Consider the following 17,582-nt stretch of genomic DNA (forward strand, 5'->3'; position numbering starts at 1 on the left):
CCTTACACAGTATCCTGTATTTAATCAGTTTTGCAACAAATTTACTTACAATTTTGTTTAGACTTACTACATTTATATTTTGCTTAAAATCATCGTTTGTCCTATAGTTTTAGAGCTTCGCTCTTATAGATGTTGTCATCCTTGTTGATTATAAAAAACATGTGATGTACAATATTCTTTAGACAATATGAATAAACTATGTAATAGAAGTTTTCAAAAAAAATTCGTTCGCTAAAAAAAAAATTTTAAGTAATAAAATTTTTTTTATAAATCCGCCAAGTTATATTTTTTTGTGGTTAGATTTAATTATCTTTATAGGTTTATACTAAATTTATATAAAAGTAAATGAATGTTTGTTTGTCTTTCTGTAGTTAAGGATCTCGGTAACTACTTGATATATGGTTATCTTTCAAGTAAAGCTTCACAGGGAGTAAGGGAGGGGACAATGGATCGAATATTCAATTTTTAAGGAGTCTCAGACTTTGGGGACTGGCTTTAAGGGAATGTGCACGAATACAGCGGATTCTTACTGATTTTGTGGACTTGCGCATCAATGCCCCGTTAACTAGCTGAGCTAGTTTTGAATATGCAGACAGAAAAGTTTGTTATTTATTGCTGGTTTTAACAAATATTTTTTCCCAAGAAAATGTCTTTTCATGTATAGAAACTCTACTGTGATATTTATGTATTAAATAATCTAAGAACCGCTTGAGTTTAGGGGTCAGTTATTCTAACTTTGGAGTACTTAACACTGAAAAAGCTACAAGAGTGCCTTCTAATGGCCAACCTACATCTCCAGACATCTCTCTTGCTAGCTACACCCTTCTACCAGCTACAGAATGGGACACTTCTACAACTTTCAGTTCAGACCATCTTCCTATTATTATCACCATTTCCGCCACAATTGATAAATCCTACAGTGAAAAGAAAACCTTTGTCAACTTTAACAAAGCCAAATGGGATGACTTTACTAAATTCACAGAAGAAGAATTCTCTAAACAACCGGAACCTAATGATGTTTATCAAGCTGAAAAAGTTTTCAGAAAAATAGTCAACAAAGTCTCCAAATTCTGCATTCCAAAGGGAAGAATCAAAGAGGTCTACCCTGAGATTCCTACTGAGGCTGCAAGAAAAATGGAGGCCAGGGATAATCTAAGATCCACAGATCCTACTTCTGAAGATATAAAACGTCTAAATAATGAAATTAGCTCTTTGATTTTTGATCACAAAAAAGAAAAATGGCGAAAAACTGTGGAAGAAATTAGGCCTAGCTCTTCCAAACTTTTCAAACTAATTAAAAGATTAAACGGCAAATCTACTAGCACTGGCAATAGACCAATCAAATTTAAAGGCAAATATATTTCCTGTCCTGTAAAAATTGCAAATAATTTCAACAAACAATATTCAGCTGTAGTTCATCACAAAAGTTCCAGAGAAAGCAGAATCATCACAGATAACATCAGGAAAAACAACCTTGATAACCAACATGCTCACACTGATGACGAAACTAAAGAAGCTATAAAGAAAAGTAAAGCATCAAAAGCCATAGGTCCTGATAACATCACCAATTTACACCTTAAACACCTGGGAAATAAAGGTATTTCTTTTCTAACCAAAATATTCAACCTTTCCTTAAATTCCAGCAAAATACCAGCAATTTGGAAACAATCAATAATCTTCCCACTTTTAAAACCTGGCAAAGATCCTTCTGACTCTAAATCCTACAGACCTGTGTCCATCCTTTGTCCTGCAATCAAGATACTTGAGCGCCTTGTGCTTCCAACCTTGGATAACCATCTTAAAGTTCCAACTTTTCAACATGGTTTTCGGAAAAACCACTCTACCATCACAGCTCTACATGATTTCAACGAACATGTATGTAAAGGTTTTAATCAGAATCTACCCCCTGACAGAACTCTGCTCGTGCAACTTGACCTTTCAAAAGCATTTGATATGGTAAATCACGATAAGCTTTTGAAAGGACTTAATGATTCTGACCTTCCACCACACCTTAAAAGATGGTTAAATTGTTACCTGAGAGGTAGACAATCTAAAGTACAGTTTAGAAATAAACTATCAACATCCAGGAATGTCCGCACAGGTGTACCTCAAGGGGCAGTTACCTCCCCCCTTCTTTTTTGCTTTTACCTTGCAAATATTCCTGACCCACCAGAAGATATCTACATTATCCAATATGCCGATGATATCTCCATATACACTTCTGGCGTTGATATCCAGGCTTTAACCATCAAGATAAATGCATACCTGGATAAACTACTTGATTTTCTGGATGAAAGAGAACTCCTGGTTTCTCCAGAAAAATCTACAGTCACTCTTTTCTCACCCGATACCAAAGATTACAAAATACACCCTCAAGTCTTTCTTAGAAATAATTTAATCTCCCTTGAAAACAAGCCAAAGTTACTAGGAGTAGTATTTGACTCGCTCCATAAATTTTGTCATCACACTCAGTCTTCCATTAATAATGCTAAACCAAAGATTAATATCCTGAAATGCCTGGCTGGATCAGACTGGGGACAGGATAAAGAAACCCTAGTCAACACCTATAAATCTATTGGCAGAAGTGTCTTAGAATATGGGTGTCCCATCTGGAGCTCTGTAATTAGCCCTAGTCAATGGCAAAATTTACAAACTATCCAAAATCAAGCTCTTAGGATAGCTACTGGCTGCTTAAAAATGTCCAGCATAGATCATCTCCATCAAGAAACAAAGGTTCTACCCCTACAACCCCATGCTCAGCTTATTACCAAACAATTCCTGCTCGCTTCACACTTACCTGGCCACCCTGGACAGAAACACCTGGATCGCCCCCCAGACCCAAGACAGATGAAAAAAACTGCCCTTCAATATAAAAACGAAATTAGACGTATTACTCCTATTACAAATAAACCAGAGTTAAAAAGAGGCCTTAAATCTCTGCACACAAAAACCGTTGCAAATGTTAAAAGCAAATATAAGAACAACAGAGTCCTCAACTTCAAACCCCCAGAAATTAGTAAATCAGAGAACACATTAACTAGAAAGGCCCGCTGTTCTCTGTCCCAACTTAGATCTGGTTTTAGCACTAAAGTGAATGACTACAATCACCGTATCAACGAAGAAATTGACAACAAATGCCCAGCTTGTCAAGTTTCCCCTCATGATGTACCCCACCTTTTCAACTGCAACTCCAACCCTACAGATCTGAATCCTATCGACCTTTGGAAAAAACCGAGAAAAGTAGCAAGATTTCTACAGCTAGATGGCAATCCCTGAACCAGACCGATGAAATGGCTACACACACACAGGGGTCAGTTATAAATATATCAGAAGGGTTGAGGTAGTTCTAAACAAGATTTTTCTAGTGATTAATTACAGAATGTTTACTACATTGTGTTGTGTTGATAATTTAGTTTTCAAGTAAAAGATTTTTTTCTTAGAACTAATTTTGTTCTAAATTAGGTTACCATGATCCCTTTACAATTTTGGTAAAATTTTCTTGATAAATCTGGTTTTCATTGCTTTTCAGCGAACCCTCTTAAATTGAATTAATTGCTCATTGTCCCCTCCCTTACTCCTTGAAAGCTTCAGACACGGAAAAGGTTTGAAGCTATATTTTTGGGAGGCTTTTGCTCGCACCCCCCCATATCCCCTAAATTTTCTTTCTACTTTTCTCCCTCCCCCCTTTCAAGTACTCCTATAGGCCTCTAAGGGCATATCTGTTAATATATTTTTATTTTAATGTAGCTTTTTACAATTATCTAATTTATCTAAGATCATAAGTTCATTTGATTGGCAATTAATATTTTTTATTATCTTAAAAAATATGATTATCTGATTTGAAATCTAGTTTCTATATTTTGTTATGATTAGTTGTCTGAACATGTCAAATTAGAAATTAATTGTCTCAAATCATATTTTATTTTTATAAAATTATATTTTGTATATGATAATTTTGTTTATTCTATATCAGTATTGTGTTTGATAGTGAATAGTAGAGTATGTATAATTTTTAAAAAGTGTTATTTTTATAGTGTAAAAAATACTCTTTTATAAAAGTAACAGGATGTCTATCTGTATGGAATTATCTTGCTAACCGATGGACCGATATGCTTTTCCTTTAAAGTGAAGCTTCTTGTGGGTCCTGGAAAGATTTGCAACTATTTTAGGGTGAGTTATATCCATCTTTCTATGAGCATTTAGCCGCCCCCCCCCCCAAAAAAAAAAATGTTCTCAATTTTCTCTCCCACCCCTTTTCCTCAAGTGTTCATGCCCATTGAGGCCTCTTGGTGCACGTAGCCACTTTATTTAAATAAAAAGATAATTTTATCAATGGGTAATGCTGCAATAACAAATGCCTGGTAATCTAAATACTTAAGTATCATTATTAAAACAATTTGTCAGATTTCTTATTTTGTTTTAATCAATGTTTATGAAAGAACTTTCATGTTCTCTTAACAAAGTGAAACTCGCAGCAGGCTAAAAAACGATACCTCCCATCCACCCCCATTACCCTATCCCCTCTCCTCCTAGTGGATGAACGAACTGACCCATAAATTAACATGTTAAATTGGCGACCATTTTTCACCTGTCCTAATATCCACCTGTTTTATAAATCCATTGATAGAACGTACGATTTTACCTTCAAATCTAGATTTGCTGCTAATTTTTTAGATAAACTAACCTAGACGTACAAACACTCAGTCTGTTACTTATAAATAGTAATCCAGATCAAAATCAAAATGGAGGACTATAAGAGCTACATTGGAGGTGAATGGAAGGCAGCTAAATCTGGAGCAGATTTTGAAGTCAGGTAATCCTTTTCCAGGATAGATTCGAAACCGATCAATATCCGCTGGATAATAACCGGTTCTCAGCTATAACTTAAATCAAGTATAGCATCGTATTACAGACAATTTTCCGCGAATATTAGAACAAAAAATCATAAAAATGATACCGGTTGTGTTAGCCCGACCCTTCGGTCCCTAGTGTCTAAAAAAACTGGTTTTAATTTATTTATAACTTTTTCAGAGATAAATAGTTACTGCAAACGTAACAGGTGGTCTAATTATTCGTCTCTGGTTTACAGTTAGCTTCTTATAGGTTCTAGGGAGTTTTTTATAAATCTTTTTTGGTGGGAGGATACCTTAGAAATCGCCCCATGAACTTTAATTTGATATTGAAATGGAAATAGATTATACGTGGATATTATAATAGGGGGAAAATTGCTAACATGGAACTTGTTTATTGTTAAGTTCGTTCATCCAGCAGGAGGGAAGAGGATGCAGTAAAGGGGGGAATCATTATTTAGCCTGCTGTAAGTTTCAATTTATTAGAGAACATGAATATCTAATTAATAATTATTAGAAATTCTCTGATGAAATCACAGCTTCTCCACTTTTTTTTGGGTAGTTATACCCAGGGCTCGGCAGCTGCGAGTCAGCCGCGCCTAAGCCTCAAATTTAAACCTGCTTGTGTGAAAAAATGAAATTCTGATAAGATGGATCGTATGTTTAGGAAAAGGTCAAGCTAGACATCCAGCTAAATTTAACGATTTCAGTGAGGCTTACACGCGGACGACGCTGCCGACCCCTAATTATACCTTAACTTTTATATTATTGACATTGTTTAGGAATCCATTTGATAATTCCTTGTTGTGCAAAGTAGCGGATTGCAATGCTGAAGATTTAAAGGTAAAATTTCTTTCCCTTAGTTCCCTGAAGTCGAGCAACAACCCCTATTATTTGAAAATAAAATAAAAATAAGGGTGTTCTTTTTTAAAAAAAATTTAGTTTAAATTAGATATGGGGTAGCCATGTAGGGCCTTTGGATGGTCTGTCCTACTTAAAATATTTACAATAAATAATAATATTTAGGAAGCTATTGACTACAATACTCAAAATATTTACATTATTTAATACCTATAATTGCGACAACTTTTACTTCACAGAAACTTGCAATTTTTAATAGTTACAAAAGGGCTTGTATAATAATATTTAGGAAGCTATTGACCAAGTCTTCAAGGCCTAATTCTCCTAGAAGAAGAGCACCACTACTCAAAATATTTACATTAATTAAACCTATATTTGCGACAACTTTTACTACACAGAAACTTAAATTTTTAACAGTTACAAAATGGCTTGTATTATAATATTTAGGAAGCTTTTGACCAGGCCTCCAAGGCATATGTTTTCTGGAAGAACAGCACAACTTAATCACAATATATACATTATTTAATACCTACCTATATTTACAACAACTTTCACTTCACAGAAACTTACAATTTTTTACAGTTACAAAAAGGCTTGTATAATAATATTAAGGAAGCTATTGACCACGCCTCCGCTGCCTATGTCTCCTGGAAGAAGACGACCACAATATTTACATTATTTAATACCTATATTTACAACAACTTTTACTACACAGAAACTTACAATTTTTAACAGTTACAAAAGGGCTTGTATAATAATATTCAGGAAGCTATTGACCACGCCTCCAAGGCACATGCCTCCTGGAAGAAGAGCACTCCAAGGGAGAGGTCTGCTTTACTCAGGAAGATTGGGGATCTCATGATGAGGGATCAAGATAAGTTAGCTAAGGTAATTAATTCAAAGGTTGGGGGGTCAGATGTGCCACTTTTTGAAACCAAAAGTAAAATGCGCATTATCTCAGTCCATAAAAGTGTTACAGCTCTAATGTTTCCCTGCCATTTCTTCACAGTTCCATATTGTTTTCCACAAAAGCAACTGCTGTGCCGACTTTTAGAGCTATAACTCTTTTATGGGCGGGCGAGATAAAGTGGATATGTTCTGTGCTTGACAAATCATTAATGGAAATTGCCAAATATATGTTTATCCTAGGTCTTGACTTTGGAGAATGGAAAGCCCCTCGGAGAGGCCAAAGGAGAAGTTGGTTTTGGTGCAACATTTTTCCATTGGTTTGCCGAAGAGTCAAGGAGGTAAAATATTTCCAGTTTGTTAAAAATTACAACACTATAACAGTATGTATTCTTTTGTTGAACTTACATCAATACAAGACTGTAATAATAAGAAAATGTTGTGTTATTATAACATATCAGCTCAAACACTATCTAACATAGTCGACAGATCAATTGATATCATTTGAATACTGACATATTAATGATATGTCAGCATTATTTCCCTTTATATGTAATCGAAATGGAATAATATGTTTGTCAAATTGTCACAAGGTTTGATAAGAATGTGTATATTTTAGAATTAATGGTTGACTTTTAGGGCTTATGGAGAAACAATTCCCTCTCCTGCACCAGGTGTATCCTTCACAACTGTTCAGGTAAAGAAGAGCCTAGTCTAGTGTAGAACTACACCTGGTGTTTCCTTTACAACTGTTCAGGCAAAGAACAGCATAGTCTAGTGTAGAGCTACACCTGGTGTATCCTTCACAACTGCTCAGGTAAAGAACAGCCTAGTCTAGTGTAGAGCTACACCTGGTGTTTCCTTCACAACTGTTCAGGTAAAGAACAGCATAGTTTACTAGTGTAGAGCTACACCTGGTGTATTCTTCACAACTGTTCAGGTAAAGAACAGCCTAGTCTAGTATAGAGCTACACCTGGTGTTTCCTTCACAACTGTTCAGGTAAAGAACAGCATAGTCTGGTGTAGAGCTACACCTGGTGTATCCTTCACAATTGTTCAGGTAAAGAACAGCTTAGTCTAGAGTAGAGCTACACCTGGTGTATCCTTCACAACTGTTCAGGTAAAGAACAGCATAGTCTAGTGTAGAGCTACACCTGGTGTATCCTTGACAACTGTTCAGGTAAAGAACAGTGTAGTCTAGTGTAGAACTACACCTGGTGTTTCCTTACCAAACTGTTCAGGTAAAGAACAGCATAGTCTAGTGTAGAATAAAAGGCATATAGTTTTTACTTCCAATTCAACATCTAAATTATTTTTAAAATTCAAATTATTGGGGTGGGTACTAAGTATTTTTTCCTGATTCCTGACCCCTGTGGTAGCATGTTAACCCTGCAGGGGCTCTACCTGTATTGTAATAATCCTTTGGGGCTTCCCATTACCCATTATAACCTAACCTAACCTGACCTAAAGAGATAAACAAACAAAAGAGGGAGGAAACAATTTTGTTACATTTTAATCTAATCAAGGAACCACTTGGCGTAGCTGCTATGATTACACCCTGGAACTTTCCTATTGGTATGCCTGCCAGAAAGGTAACTCATTACAGCAACAAAAAATATTTTTAAAGGCAAAGCTTTTCTATATTTCTAAATAGTTGGTTTCTCCATCCGTCCGTCTTTAATGGTTAGCTTTTTATATTCATTTAGACAAGTAAGAATTGTCCTATTGATTGCATGATGATTCCTATAACAGCTTTTATGAATGTTGTCATCCTTGTTTAATAAATATTCACAATTACACACCTATAAAATAAAATTATTGTGTGCCAATTTATCTATAAAGTTTATTTCAACTTTTTTTCTTGTGTCTTATCCCTGAGAGGAATTTTTACAGCAAAAGAAATATTTAGATATCTGCTGCTTTGGCAGCTGGTTGTTCTTGTGTGGTGAAGCCAGCTGAAGATACTCCATTATCTACCCTAGGTAAGATCTCAAAAACGGCTAAATGTTATTTATAGCAATGTATTATAGATAGCATTCCGTGGATATTAGAATGAAAAATTATAAAAGTAAGCTCCAAGGGATCGAAGGCCCGGAATAACAAAACTGGTAGTAATTTTATGAATTTAATTTTCATATTCGTGGAAAATTGTCTGTAATATGGTGCTGTACATGTTTTTTGAGTATGGATGAGAACCGGTTCTTAGCTAGCGGATATTAATTGGTTTCTAATTTATACTTTTTGACCTTTGGAATATGAGAAAAAAGCCCCCCATAAAAGTAAACTTTTGTTTAAAATTACAAAGATAATTCTATGGGGGAAACACCCAATCCAATAAGACCTCTTCAACAAGTGTACTTATTTGTCCACAATTTTCAGAGAAGCTAACCCAACCAAAGTTTTTAAGATTTTTTTTATATTTTTTGTATAAATTTTTACCAATGTTGAAAAATTTGACCTATACCACCTCCCCCCCCCCCCCCTTCCTTTATTACTGTAAATGATTTAGTTCGAGTCCCCCTGCAAGTTACTTTTAATTGTATTTTTTAATATGCAGAGCTGATGAAATTGATAGAAGAGGCGGGTGCTCCCACTGCACTGGTTTGGTCCTAATTTCTATTTATAAAAACGACGTTTCAGTCCGCCTATTATTTTGACACAACGGACATTCTTGTCAGTACAACCCCCCCCCGGCCCCCCCACTTGACTCTTAGTTTAAAAAAAAATATTTAGAGTTGATGAAATTAATAGAAGAGGCTGGTGCTCCCACTGGTTTGGTCAATATTGTTCCTTGCAGCAGGAAATTGACAATTTTTAAATTAGCAGACACCAGGGATCTAAAGGGATAAGACAATAGCCTATTTATTGATTTACATCCTCAATGATCATACATAAAATTACCCCTTCTGTACATTATAATTAGTAATTGAAAAATTATAACACTCAACTTAATAAACCAACCAATCAAAATTCCATGCAAGGCCCCAAAGTTGTGAAGCCATCGAATAAGAAAACTTTGGGGACTAGTGTAACAAACAGCCCGATGTCCCCTTCCATCTGGGGAAGACACGCTCCAAGCATTTTGTGTTCTATAATTTATGTAGAGGGAAGTGGAATTTTTGTTTTGGCTCTAAAAAATCTAGCTCCATGTTGTACCTTTTTTTAAGTTCTCTGTTAAAACTTTACATTACTTAAATACCTATGGATTTTACACTAGATTATCATGTACTCTAATAAAGTTAAACTTGTAGTGGGCTAAAATAACGAACCCTCCATCCTCCCCTTTACCCCATCCCCTCCCCTCCTACTTGATGAACGAACAGCCGATTAAATGACAAAGGAAATAGCAACCTAAATTAACGACAAATTTTTCCCTGTAATAATAATCACCATGCAAAAATTTCTGCTCTAAATTTTTTGGGGGGTTTTCGAACATGATTAACTATAATGAATAAACATTTTTAAAATTGTTAATCTTAGAAACTCTGTGAAAGAGGTTGGAGACGCTATGTGCGCTGATCCTAGGGTAAGCTTACAGGAAAAGAACAACAATTCAATCATGTTAAAAAAAGAACATACCTTACATAAAACTAGATGGATCTCTGTGTGTGTGTGTGTCTGTCTGTAGCGAAGCATCTTGATAACCGCCTGTCTGACCGATAGCTTATCATAGGTCCTGGGAAGGTTAACTATTATTTTGGGTTAGAATCACCCCAAGAAAATAATTACCCCCCAATATTATTTATATTTTTCTTTTTAATACAAAAATAAAAATTGTAAGTCAATGTCTAACCATGCGGGACTTCTATTTGTGGTCTAACCCTGTAGGGTATCCATTATTCAATAAAAACCTATTTTTTTTGTAGGTTGCTGTCATTTCCTTCACTGGGTCTACAGAAGTTGGAAAATATCTTTATGCCAAGGAAACATTTGTAACATAAATAATATACCTATTTGCTTTTTAAAAGCCAAGCTTTTCTATAATTAGGGTCGGTTAGCTTTTCGTTAATTTTGACATGTTATAATTGTCATATCAATTTAAAACTTTGTGTGGTGATTCCTGCAGTAGTTCGGTACGATTTAGAAAACGTAACAACTCTAATATCGTAACCAAATTGTCCGCACGTCCATTTCAAACATATTGATTTTTACTTCATGACAACAATTTTTTGTATGTTATAATTATTCTATTTTTCTGAATTTTGGAATACTAATTCCAATTACCAATCAGATTCATCTTTTGTAGAATGAAATTATTAGTGGAAAAGTTTAGTCACTGCTAGTTTATAAAAATGTACCTAAAGTTTCTATGATTTTTAATAAACTAAAGCCTCTGCTGGTCATTGAAGCCTCTAGGGTTACTTCATTTAAAAATATAAAAAGCAAAATATTTTTTTAAGGGTTTGGGGTTCATTTTATATAGGGGGGATTTCTCTTGAAAGGATGGAGAAACCCTCCCATTAAATAGTTATAAACCTTCCCTGGATCTATGTAAAGGATCACTGTATGGGAGAACCATATTGGTTCAGTTGGTAGCTAGATACTTCGCTACATAAAGAAAACTGCTTACTACTTTATATAATAGGACATAAGAAGTAAGACAGTGAAATTTTGTTTTTATGTATCTAATATATTTTATTTTTGCATATGTTTGAATATGAAGTGTGCTGATACTGTAAAAAGAGTTGCCTTGGAATTAGGTGGAAATGCTCCTTTCATCATCTTTGAGTAAGTGATCAGGGAACTAAAGGGATAAGACAATGACCGATAATTTGATGTACATTACAAAAGTACACCTTCTGTAAATGAAATGTCTGAATACTACACTTAATGACCCAACAAATCAAAATTCCACAGAAGTCCCAAAAGTTGTTAAGCCAAAGAATAAGAAAACGTTATTATAAAACTTTGGGGACTAGTGAAACTAAAAGTCCAATGTCCCCATCATTCCTGGTTAGTGAAAGCTATGTGAAGGGGGGCTGTCATTTGTGCAACCAGCAGAAAAATAACTGAGTGTTAAGCCAAAAGCACAGCCATAACAAAAGGGCAAAATTATATTTAGTATTGTTTTTATGCTAAATTTACAACTGTTTTATCGATTCATTGCATTTATGATGTATGTAAAAATGCTATGTTTCTTATTTGACAGGTATTCATTATTTTATTTTCTGACAATTTTTCATACTAATTCAATACTTTAATATTACATAAAAAAAAGGCGTCCAAATAACTTTTTTTTCTATTTTTCTTGAATTTTAAAGTATTACAATGTAACTTAAATATATTAAATTTTACTTTAAGATGTGGTAATAGTTATTTCTCGCATCGTATTATAAACAGCTTTCCGCGGATATAGAATGTACAATCATAAGATTAAAACCAGTTTTTTACCCCCGAGGTGCCGAAGGCACGGGCTAAAAAACTGGTTTTAATCTTATAATTGTACATTTTTATATTCGTAGAAAGCTGGATATAATACGATGCTAGACATAGTTTTTTCGTATGGATGAGAACCGGTTCCTATCCACCGGATTCGTATGAATACGAGGAAGTAATATCTTCTGTAATTCATCTAGATCTAGAGAGTCGACCCTCCACTTTTCATTTTAGTTTTAAAAAAGAGAAAGTAAAAAACAATTAGGGTTTATTTTTTATGGGTTAGTTCTCTTTGCAAGGTTTCGGTACCCTTACCCTAAATAGAACTTATGGAGAGCTCCCCTGTAAAGAAGAATCAAATCAGTTTTGTAGTTAGCAAGGTCTTAAGATGCGCGCACATACATACAGACAAACATCCTGTTACTTATATGTAAGGATTTCTATAAACTAAATATTTTAGTTCAGCTGATGTTGACGCCGCAGTTTCTGGTCTCATAACCTCCAAATTTAGAAATACAGGTAAAAATGGAATGAAAACAAGGATGACAACATCAATAAGTAGCAAAGCACTAAAAATTCATTAAAAGACAAACAAAAGAAATGAATTACATAGAAGATGTTCAATGGCTAAATATACAATAATTGATAAAAGCATGACCAAGAGACCAGGTAACTTATGCACTTGAAGTTATATAGTAGCTTCGATACTAAAAATAGAAGGGGGGGGGGGGCGGGGTGAGGTAGGTCAACCCTCCACTTCTAATTTTAGTTTTACAAAGAAAGGTAAAAAATGTTGGGTTTTATTCCCAGGAGAAATTCCCAGATGAATGATCTTAATTTGTGTCCAGGTCAAACCTGCGTAACAGCCAACAGGATCCTGATCCAAGCTGGCATCTATGACAGGATTCTGGACAATATTCTACCTAAAATTAAGGCTATGAAGGTACATTATAACATTTATATAAACAATATAAATCTATTAGCGACTATCCCCTAGAATACTATAGGGGCATCTACGGGGGGGGGGGGGGGAGAGTTACAGGGGGAAAATGGGTCATTTTTTATTGGGAGGGTGGATTTTTCTCTCCCCCAGAATGGTTAAAAACCTTCCCTCCTTTCAAAAACCTTTCCGACGACGAGTAAATTCACTACGTGTTACGCCATTTTTGGGGATGTACATCAATTTATCGGCCATTGTCTTATCCCTTTAGATCCCTGGGTGCAACATCCAAGTAATATGTTGTTTACCTAGTATAATTTTAAGATTGGAAATGGAATGGAGTCAGGAGTAGAACAAGGCCCACTTATCAACGAACGCCAGCAAGCAAGAGTTAAAAGGAATTTTAATTGTTATGAAAATAAAAAAGAAAAAGTTAAAAAAAAATAAGAAAGAAGATGACAACACCCATAAGTAGCTTAGCACAAAAAAATATTAAATGGAAATATGACAAAGAAATTAAAGATTATATGTCAATCATATTGTCTGTACTGAAGGATCTCGCTAACCGGTGAACTTATAAGGTTCTTCTTTATAGTGAGGCTTCTTATAGGTCATGAGATGGTTTTATTTATCTATAAAAGTAGAACGATGTCTGTCTGTCTGTTTGTTTGTCCGTTTGTTTGTAGCGAAGGATCTCGCTAACCGCTGAACCGATCGGGATTTCCTTTACAGGGTAGCTTCTTATAGGTCCCGGGAAGGTTTATAACTATTTTCTTGGAGGGTGGGACACCCCTAACCCCCCAAAAAATGAAAAATACCCTCCACAAAAAAATCCCCCCCCCCAAAGAAATTAAAAAAAAAAAATTTTCTTTTAAATCTAAAATACGAAAAGTTGGTTTGATCAAACCTCTTGGGGCAAAGTTTTTTATAAATTAGTATGGGTATGATTTATGATATTTTTCTGCCCTTCGAATATAGTACCCCTGGATGCTAGGAACACAGTCACTAGTAGATCAATAATTTAATTTAAAAATCACTAAACCTTTCACATGTTTATATATTTACCATGATTATTTACCACGATAAACATTTAAAATTGTGTCTGCTAGAATTGTTGATGAGAGTCTAAATGCTGGTGCTAAGCTTGTTCTCGGTGGGAAGGTGCTGGATAATGGCTTTGAACCTACAGTTCTTACAGGTTAGGTTAATACCAAGAAGGGAGAATACATCGCACAGTACATAACGTTACAGGACATACAGGACATAACGTTACCCAAAGCAGCTTATACCAATAACGAAATTAAATCGGGAAAAAATCACGAAACCTATACGTGTTTTTCAGCTGACGTTGGGGGGCAACACATCGTAAAATTGACGACCTCTCCATTTGCCCCCCAAATATTATTTTAGATTTATTTCGCTTGTTGGTTATACCTTATTCCTGTACCCAAAGTTTTATTTCGTGGGAAGGTGCTCGATAATGGCTTCGAACCAACAGTTCTTACAGGTTAGGTTAATACCAGGGAAGAAGGGAATATTTGCAGGGATCAATAGGGATAAGACCATGAACGATAATTGTATCCCCACTGATGATACACAAAATTACCCCTTATGTAGGTTACAATTAGTCTTTGAAACGTCTGCACACCAAACTTAATGAACCAATCAATCAAAATTTAAGAAAAGTCCCCAAAGTTGATAAGCTAAAGAATAAGAAAACGTTAATGTAAAACTTTGGGGACTAGTGGAATAAACAGCCCAATGTCCCCTACCTCCCTGGGATATTTGACTCAATTATAACGGCGCAGTGTCGGTACCCAAAGTTTTAAAGAAATGTTTTAAATGTTTGAGGGTTTTAATCTAATGTATTTTTAAAATTTTAAGAGGGTTAAATGAGGGGTTTCAAAGTTTAAGGGGGTATTTTGAACAGCAAATATATATCGGGGGAAGGGGGGTAGGCTCAAACTGGCATCTTGGTTTTTTTTCATAAAGAAACAGTCAGCCATCCTGTTACTTGTTTAGATGTGCAAAGAGGAATGGCATGCTGGGAAGAGGAAATATTTGGCCCTGTTCTCTCAATTATGAAGGTACCAATCGATATATTATTACTTGGATGTTGCACCAGAATTTCATGTACTCTGATAAAGTTATGCTCGAATCTGGTTAAAATAACGATAACCACCATTTTTTACGATAAAATTTTTCCAAGTAAAGCTTTTTTCAAATGCCCTTAATGCTAAAATGTGTACACTTTCTGTATAATAATGTTTTCTTATTCAATGAGGTCAGAACTTTGTGACTTTTATTGAATTTTGATTTGTTGGTTCATACAGTTCAGTGTCCAAACATTTCAACCCCTAATTGTTATTCACAGAAGGGTAATATTGCGTAACATCATTAGAGATGTAAAGGGTGTGCAAAAAATGCGGACATTTTTTAAGGTCTATTTTTTGGAAATATAAGAACGGTTCCTGTGCTACAAATAAACTGGGAGCTAGGGGGTAAAATGTCCCAAAATTTACTCGCAAGTCAAGTTTTACGTCAGTTGGGACATTTTAACACGTAGCTCCCTAACTATACGTAGCAGAGGAATCGTTTTTACATTTCCCAAAAATAGACTTCTTAGCGATTCTAACGGTATGCGTAGTATTTTTCTACTATTAACACAAGCCGCGCAATTTGAATTTTAAAAATGTCTGCATTTTTTTTACACACCCTTTACATCAATTTATCGGCCATTGTAATCACTTTAGATCCCTGTGTATTTGGCGCATATTTTAGTTTACTGAGGAGAGTGAAGCAGTTGATCATGCTAATGATTGTGACCGTGGCCTGGCAGCTTTCTTCTACTCCAAGGATCCGGGACAAATACATCGGGTCTCCAGTGCTTTGGAGTCAGGTATAGTTATTTATTGCATCGTATTGTAGACAGCTTTCCGTGGATAGTAAAAGTAAAAAATAGAAGTTTAATTCCAGTTTTGTTAGCTGAAGTCCCAGACTAACAAAACTGCTTTTAATCTTGTGATTTTTATTTTATTATTCGTAGAAAGTTGTCTAAAATACTATGCAAAACATAATTTTACAGTATGCCTGAGAACCGATTATAATTCAGCGGATATTAATTGTTACCAAACCATTCTTAAAAACAAGGCTGATCATCTGCATAGCAACAAATATCACAAATCTTCAAAGTAAAAGAATAGAGTGGATATAAGATATATGTAGCTCTGCCCACATGGCGGAGACCCTGTCCCTATTTTGTAATTGATCTTTGAAATTTATTCGCAAGATCTACATTTCACAAAATCTATATGTACGTTAATTCTACGCATATTAATGTTTAGGTATGGTTGGTGCCAACCATGTGGGAATCTCAATGCCAGAATCTCCTTTCGGAGGGTACAAGACCTCTGGCATAGGCAAGGAGGGATCCAAGCACGGCCTGGCTGAGTACTCAAACATTAAGCTTGTCGTTCAGAATTTCAACTAGGCTGAATTGCCTAGGGAGGGAGGGGGACCATAGGGCTGGTTATTTAACTAGTCCCCAAAGTCTTATAATAACGTTTTCTTAAGAACATTGGGGACTTTTAATGAATTTTGATTGGTTGGTTCAATTAGTTTCAACCACAAATTGTAATCTACAGAAGGGGTACTTTTTTTGTGTATCATCATTTGAGATGTTCATCCTTTTATCGGCCATTGTCTAATCCCTTTAGATCTCTATAAATTGAAATAATTGCTTTATTTTTTTGTCAGGGTTATAGGGATAAGACATTGAACAGTGTATAAATGTTCTCCCTATTCACAATAAAATTGCTTTTGTAGATGAAAACTATTGATAACAAGGATGACAAGATCCATAAAAGCGAAGCTCTGAAACGGTAGGACAAACGGACATTAACACTTGTATAGTGTCAGAATTGAATAATAAGAAGATAAAAGTATAAGAGTGGAAGCAAAATTGTAAGTAAATTTGTTGAAAAACTGCTTGATACAGGATAATGTTTATAGACATACTTACATTTTTAGGACTTGATTTTAGAGTTACTTTGCTTATAATATTGTACTTTGTTGTCCCAGAAATCAATATACCAAAAATCAGATCAAACTTATAATTAGATCACATAAAAATCAATATGTTTAGAATGGACGTACGGAGTTGCTACGCTTTCTAAATCGTACTTAACTACTACAGGAATCACCATGCAAAGTTTGAAATCGATAGGACAATTCTAACATGCCTAAATTAAAAAGCTATCTATCTCGGATGGATGGACGTACGGACGGACGGACCGATCCTAATTATAGAAAAGCTTCGCTTTTAAAAAGTAATTTAACAAATTTACGCTTCCAAAGGTAGAAAATAGTTTTTAATTTTGAGGGAAGATTTCTAATTGTCCATTGTCTTAGCCCATCCCCCCTCCCTTAATAATTGTGATTATATTAATCTCTTTTATGCATTATTCACATTTATGTATATTTTAATAAATGATTTTCAGTTTTATAATATTTTGTACTTTTCTTTATTATTGATGTTATTTTAATTAATATGCAAATTTTCCCATATCCTTTTATAGTATAGTTTAGTGCCGGTTGAGCATAATACCTGTCAATTTAGCTTGCTAATGGGGATCTCATTTATTGGTCAG

At 34.9% G+C, this 17,582-nt stretch overlaps 1 protein-coding gene across 2 annotated transcripts; it reads left to right on the plus strand.

Moving 5' to 3' along the window:
• The first annotated feature begins 4,645 nt into the window (after positions 1-4,645).
• On the plus strand, positions 4,646-17,440 carry LOC145331058 (succinate-semialdehyde dehydrogenase, mitochondrial-like). Of its 2 annotated transcripts, XM_080175675.1 has the most exons (19): positions 4,646-4,813; positions 5,633-5,693; positions 6,477-6,599; positions 6,861-6,958; positions 7,257-7,314; positions 8,144-8,209; positions 8,527-8,599; positions 9,175-9,197; positions 9,374-9,415; positions 10,096-10,143; positions 10,484-10,537; positions 11,278-11,345; positions 12,454-12,512; positions 12,842-12,936; positions 13,258-13,329; positions 14,041-14,131; positions 14,956-15,020; positions 15,715-15,832; positions 16,278-17,440. In XM_080175675.1, the coding sequence occupies exons 1-19, from the start codon at positions 4,743-4,745 to the stop codon at positions 16,421-16,423; spliced, it is 1,431 nt and encodes a 476-aa protein (XP_080031801.1). In that variant the 5' UTR covers positions 4,646-4,742; the 3' UTR covers positions 16,424-17,440. The 2 variants fall into 2 exon arrangements, with proteins under 2 accessions (XP_080031801.1, XP_080031800.1); XM_080175674.1 differs by lacking the exon at positions 9,175-9,197 and having other exon boundaries at positions 4,647-4,813; positions 9,351-9,415.
• Positions 17,441-17,582: the final 142 nt, after the last annotated feature.

Source organism: Acartia tonsa, chromosome 11, assembly GCF_053477335.1.
Source record: "Acartia tonsa isolate MP-2025a chromosome 11, ASM5347733v1, whole genome shotgun sequence".
Classification (NCBI taxonomy): domain Eukaryota; kingdom Metazoa; phylum Arthropoda; class Copepoda; order Calanoida; family Acartiidae; genus Acartia; species Acartia tonsa.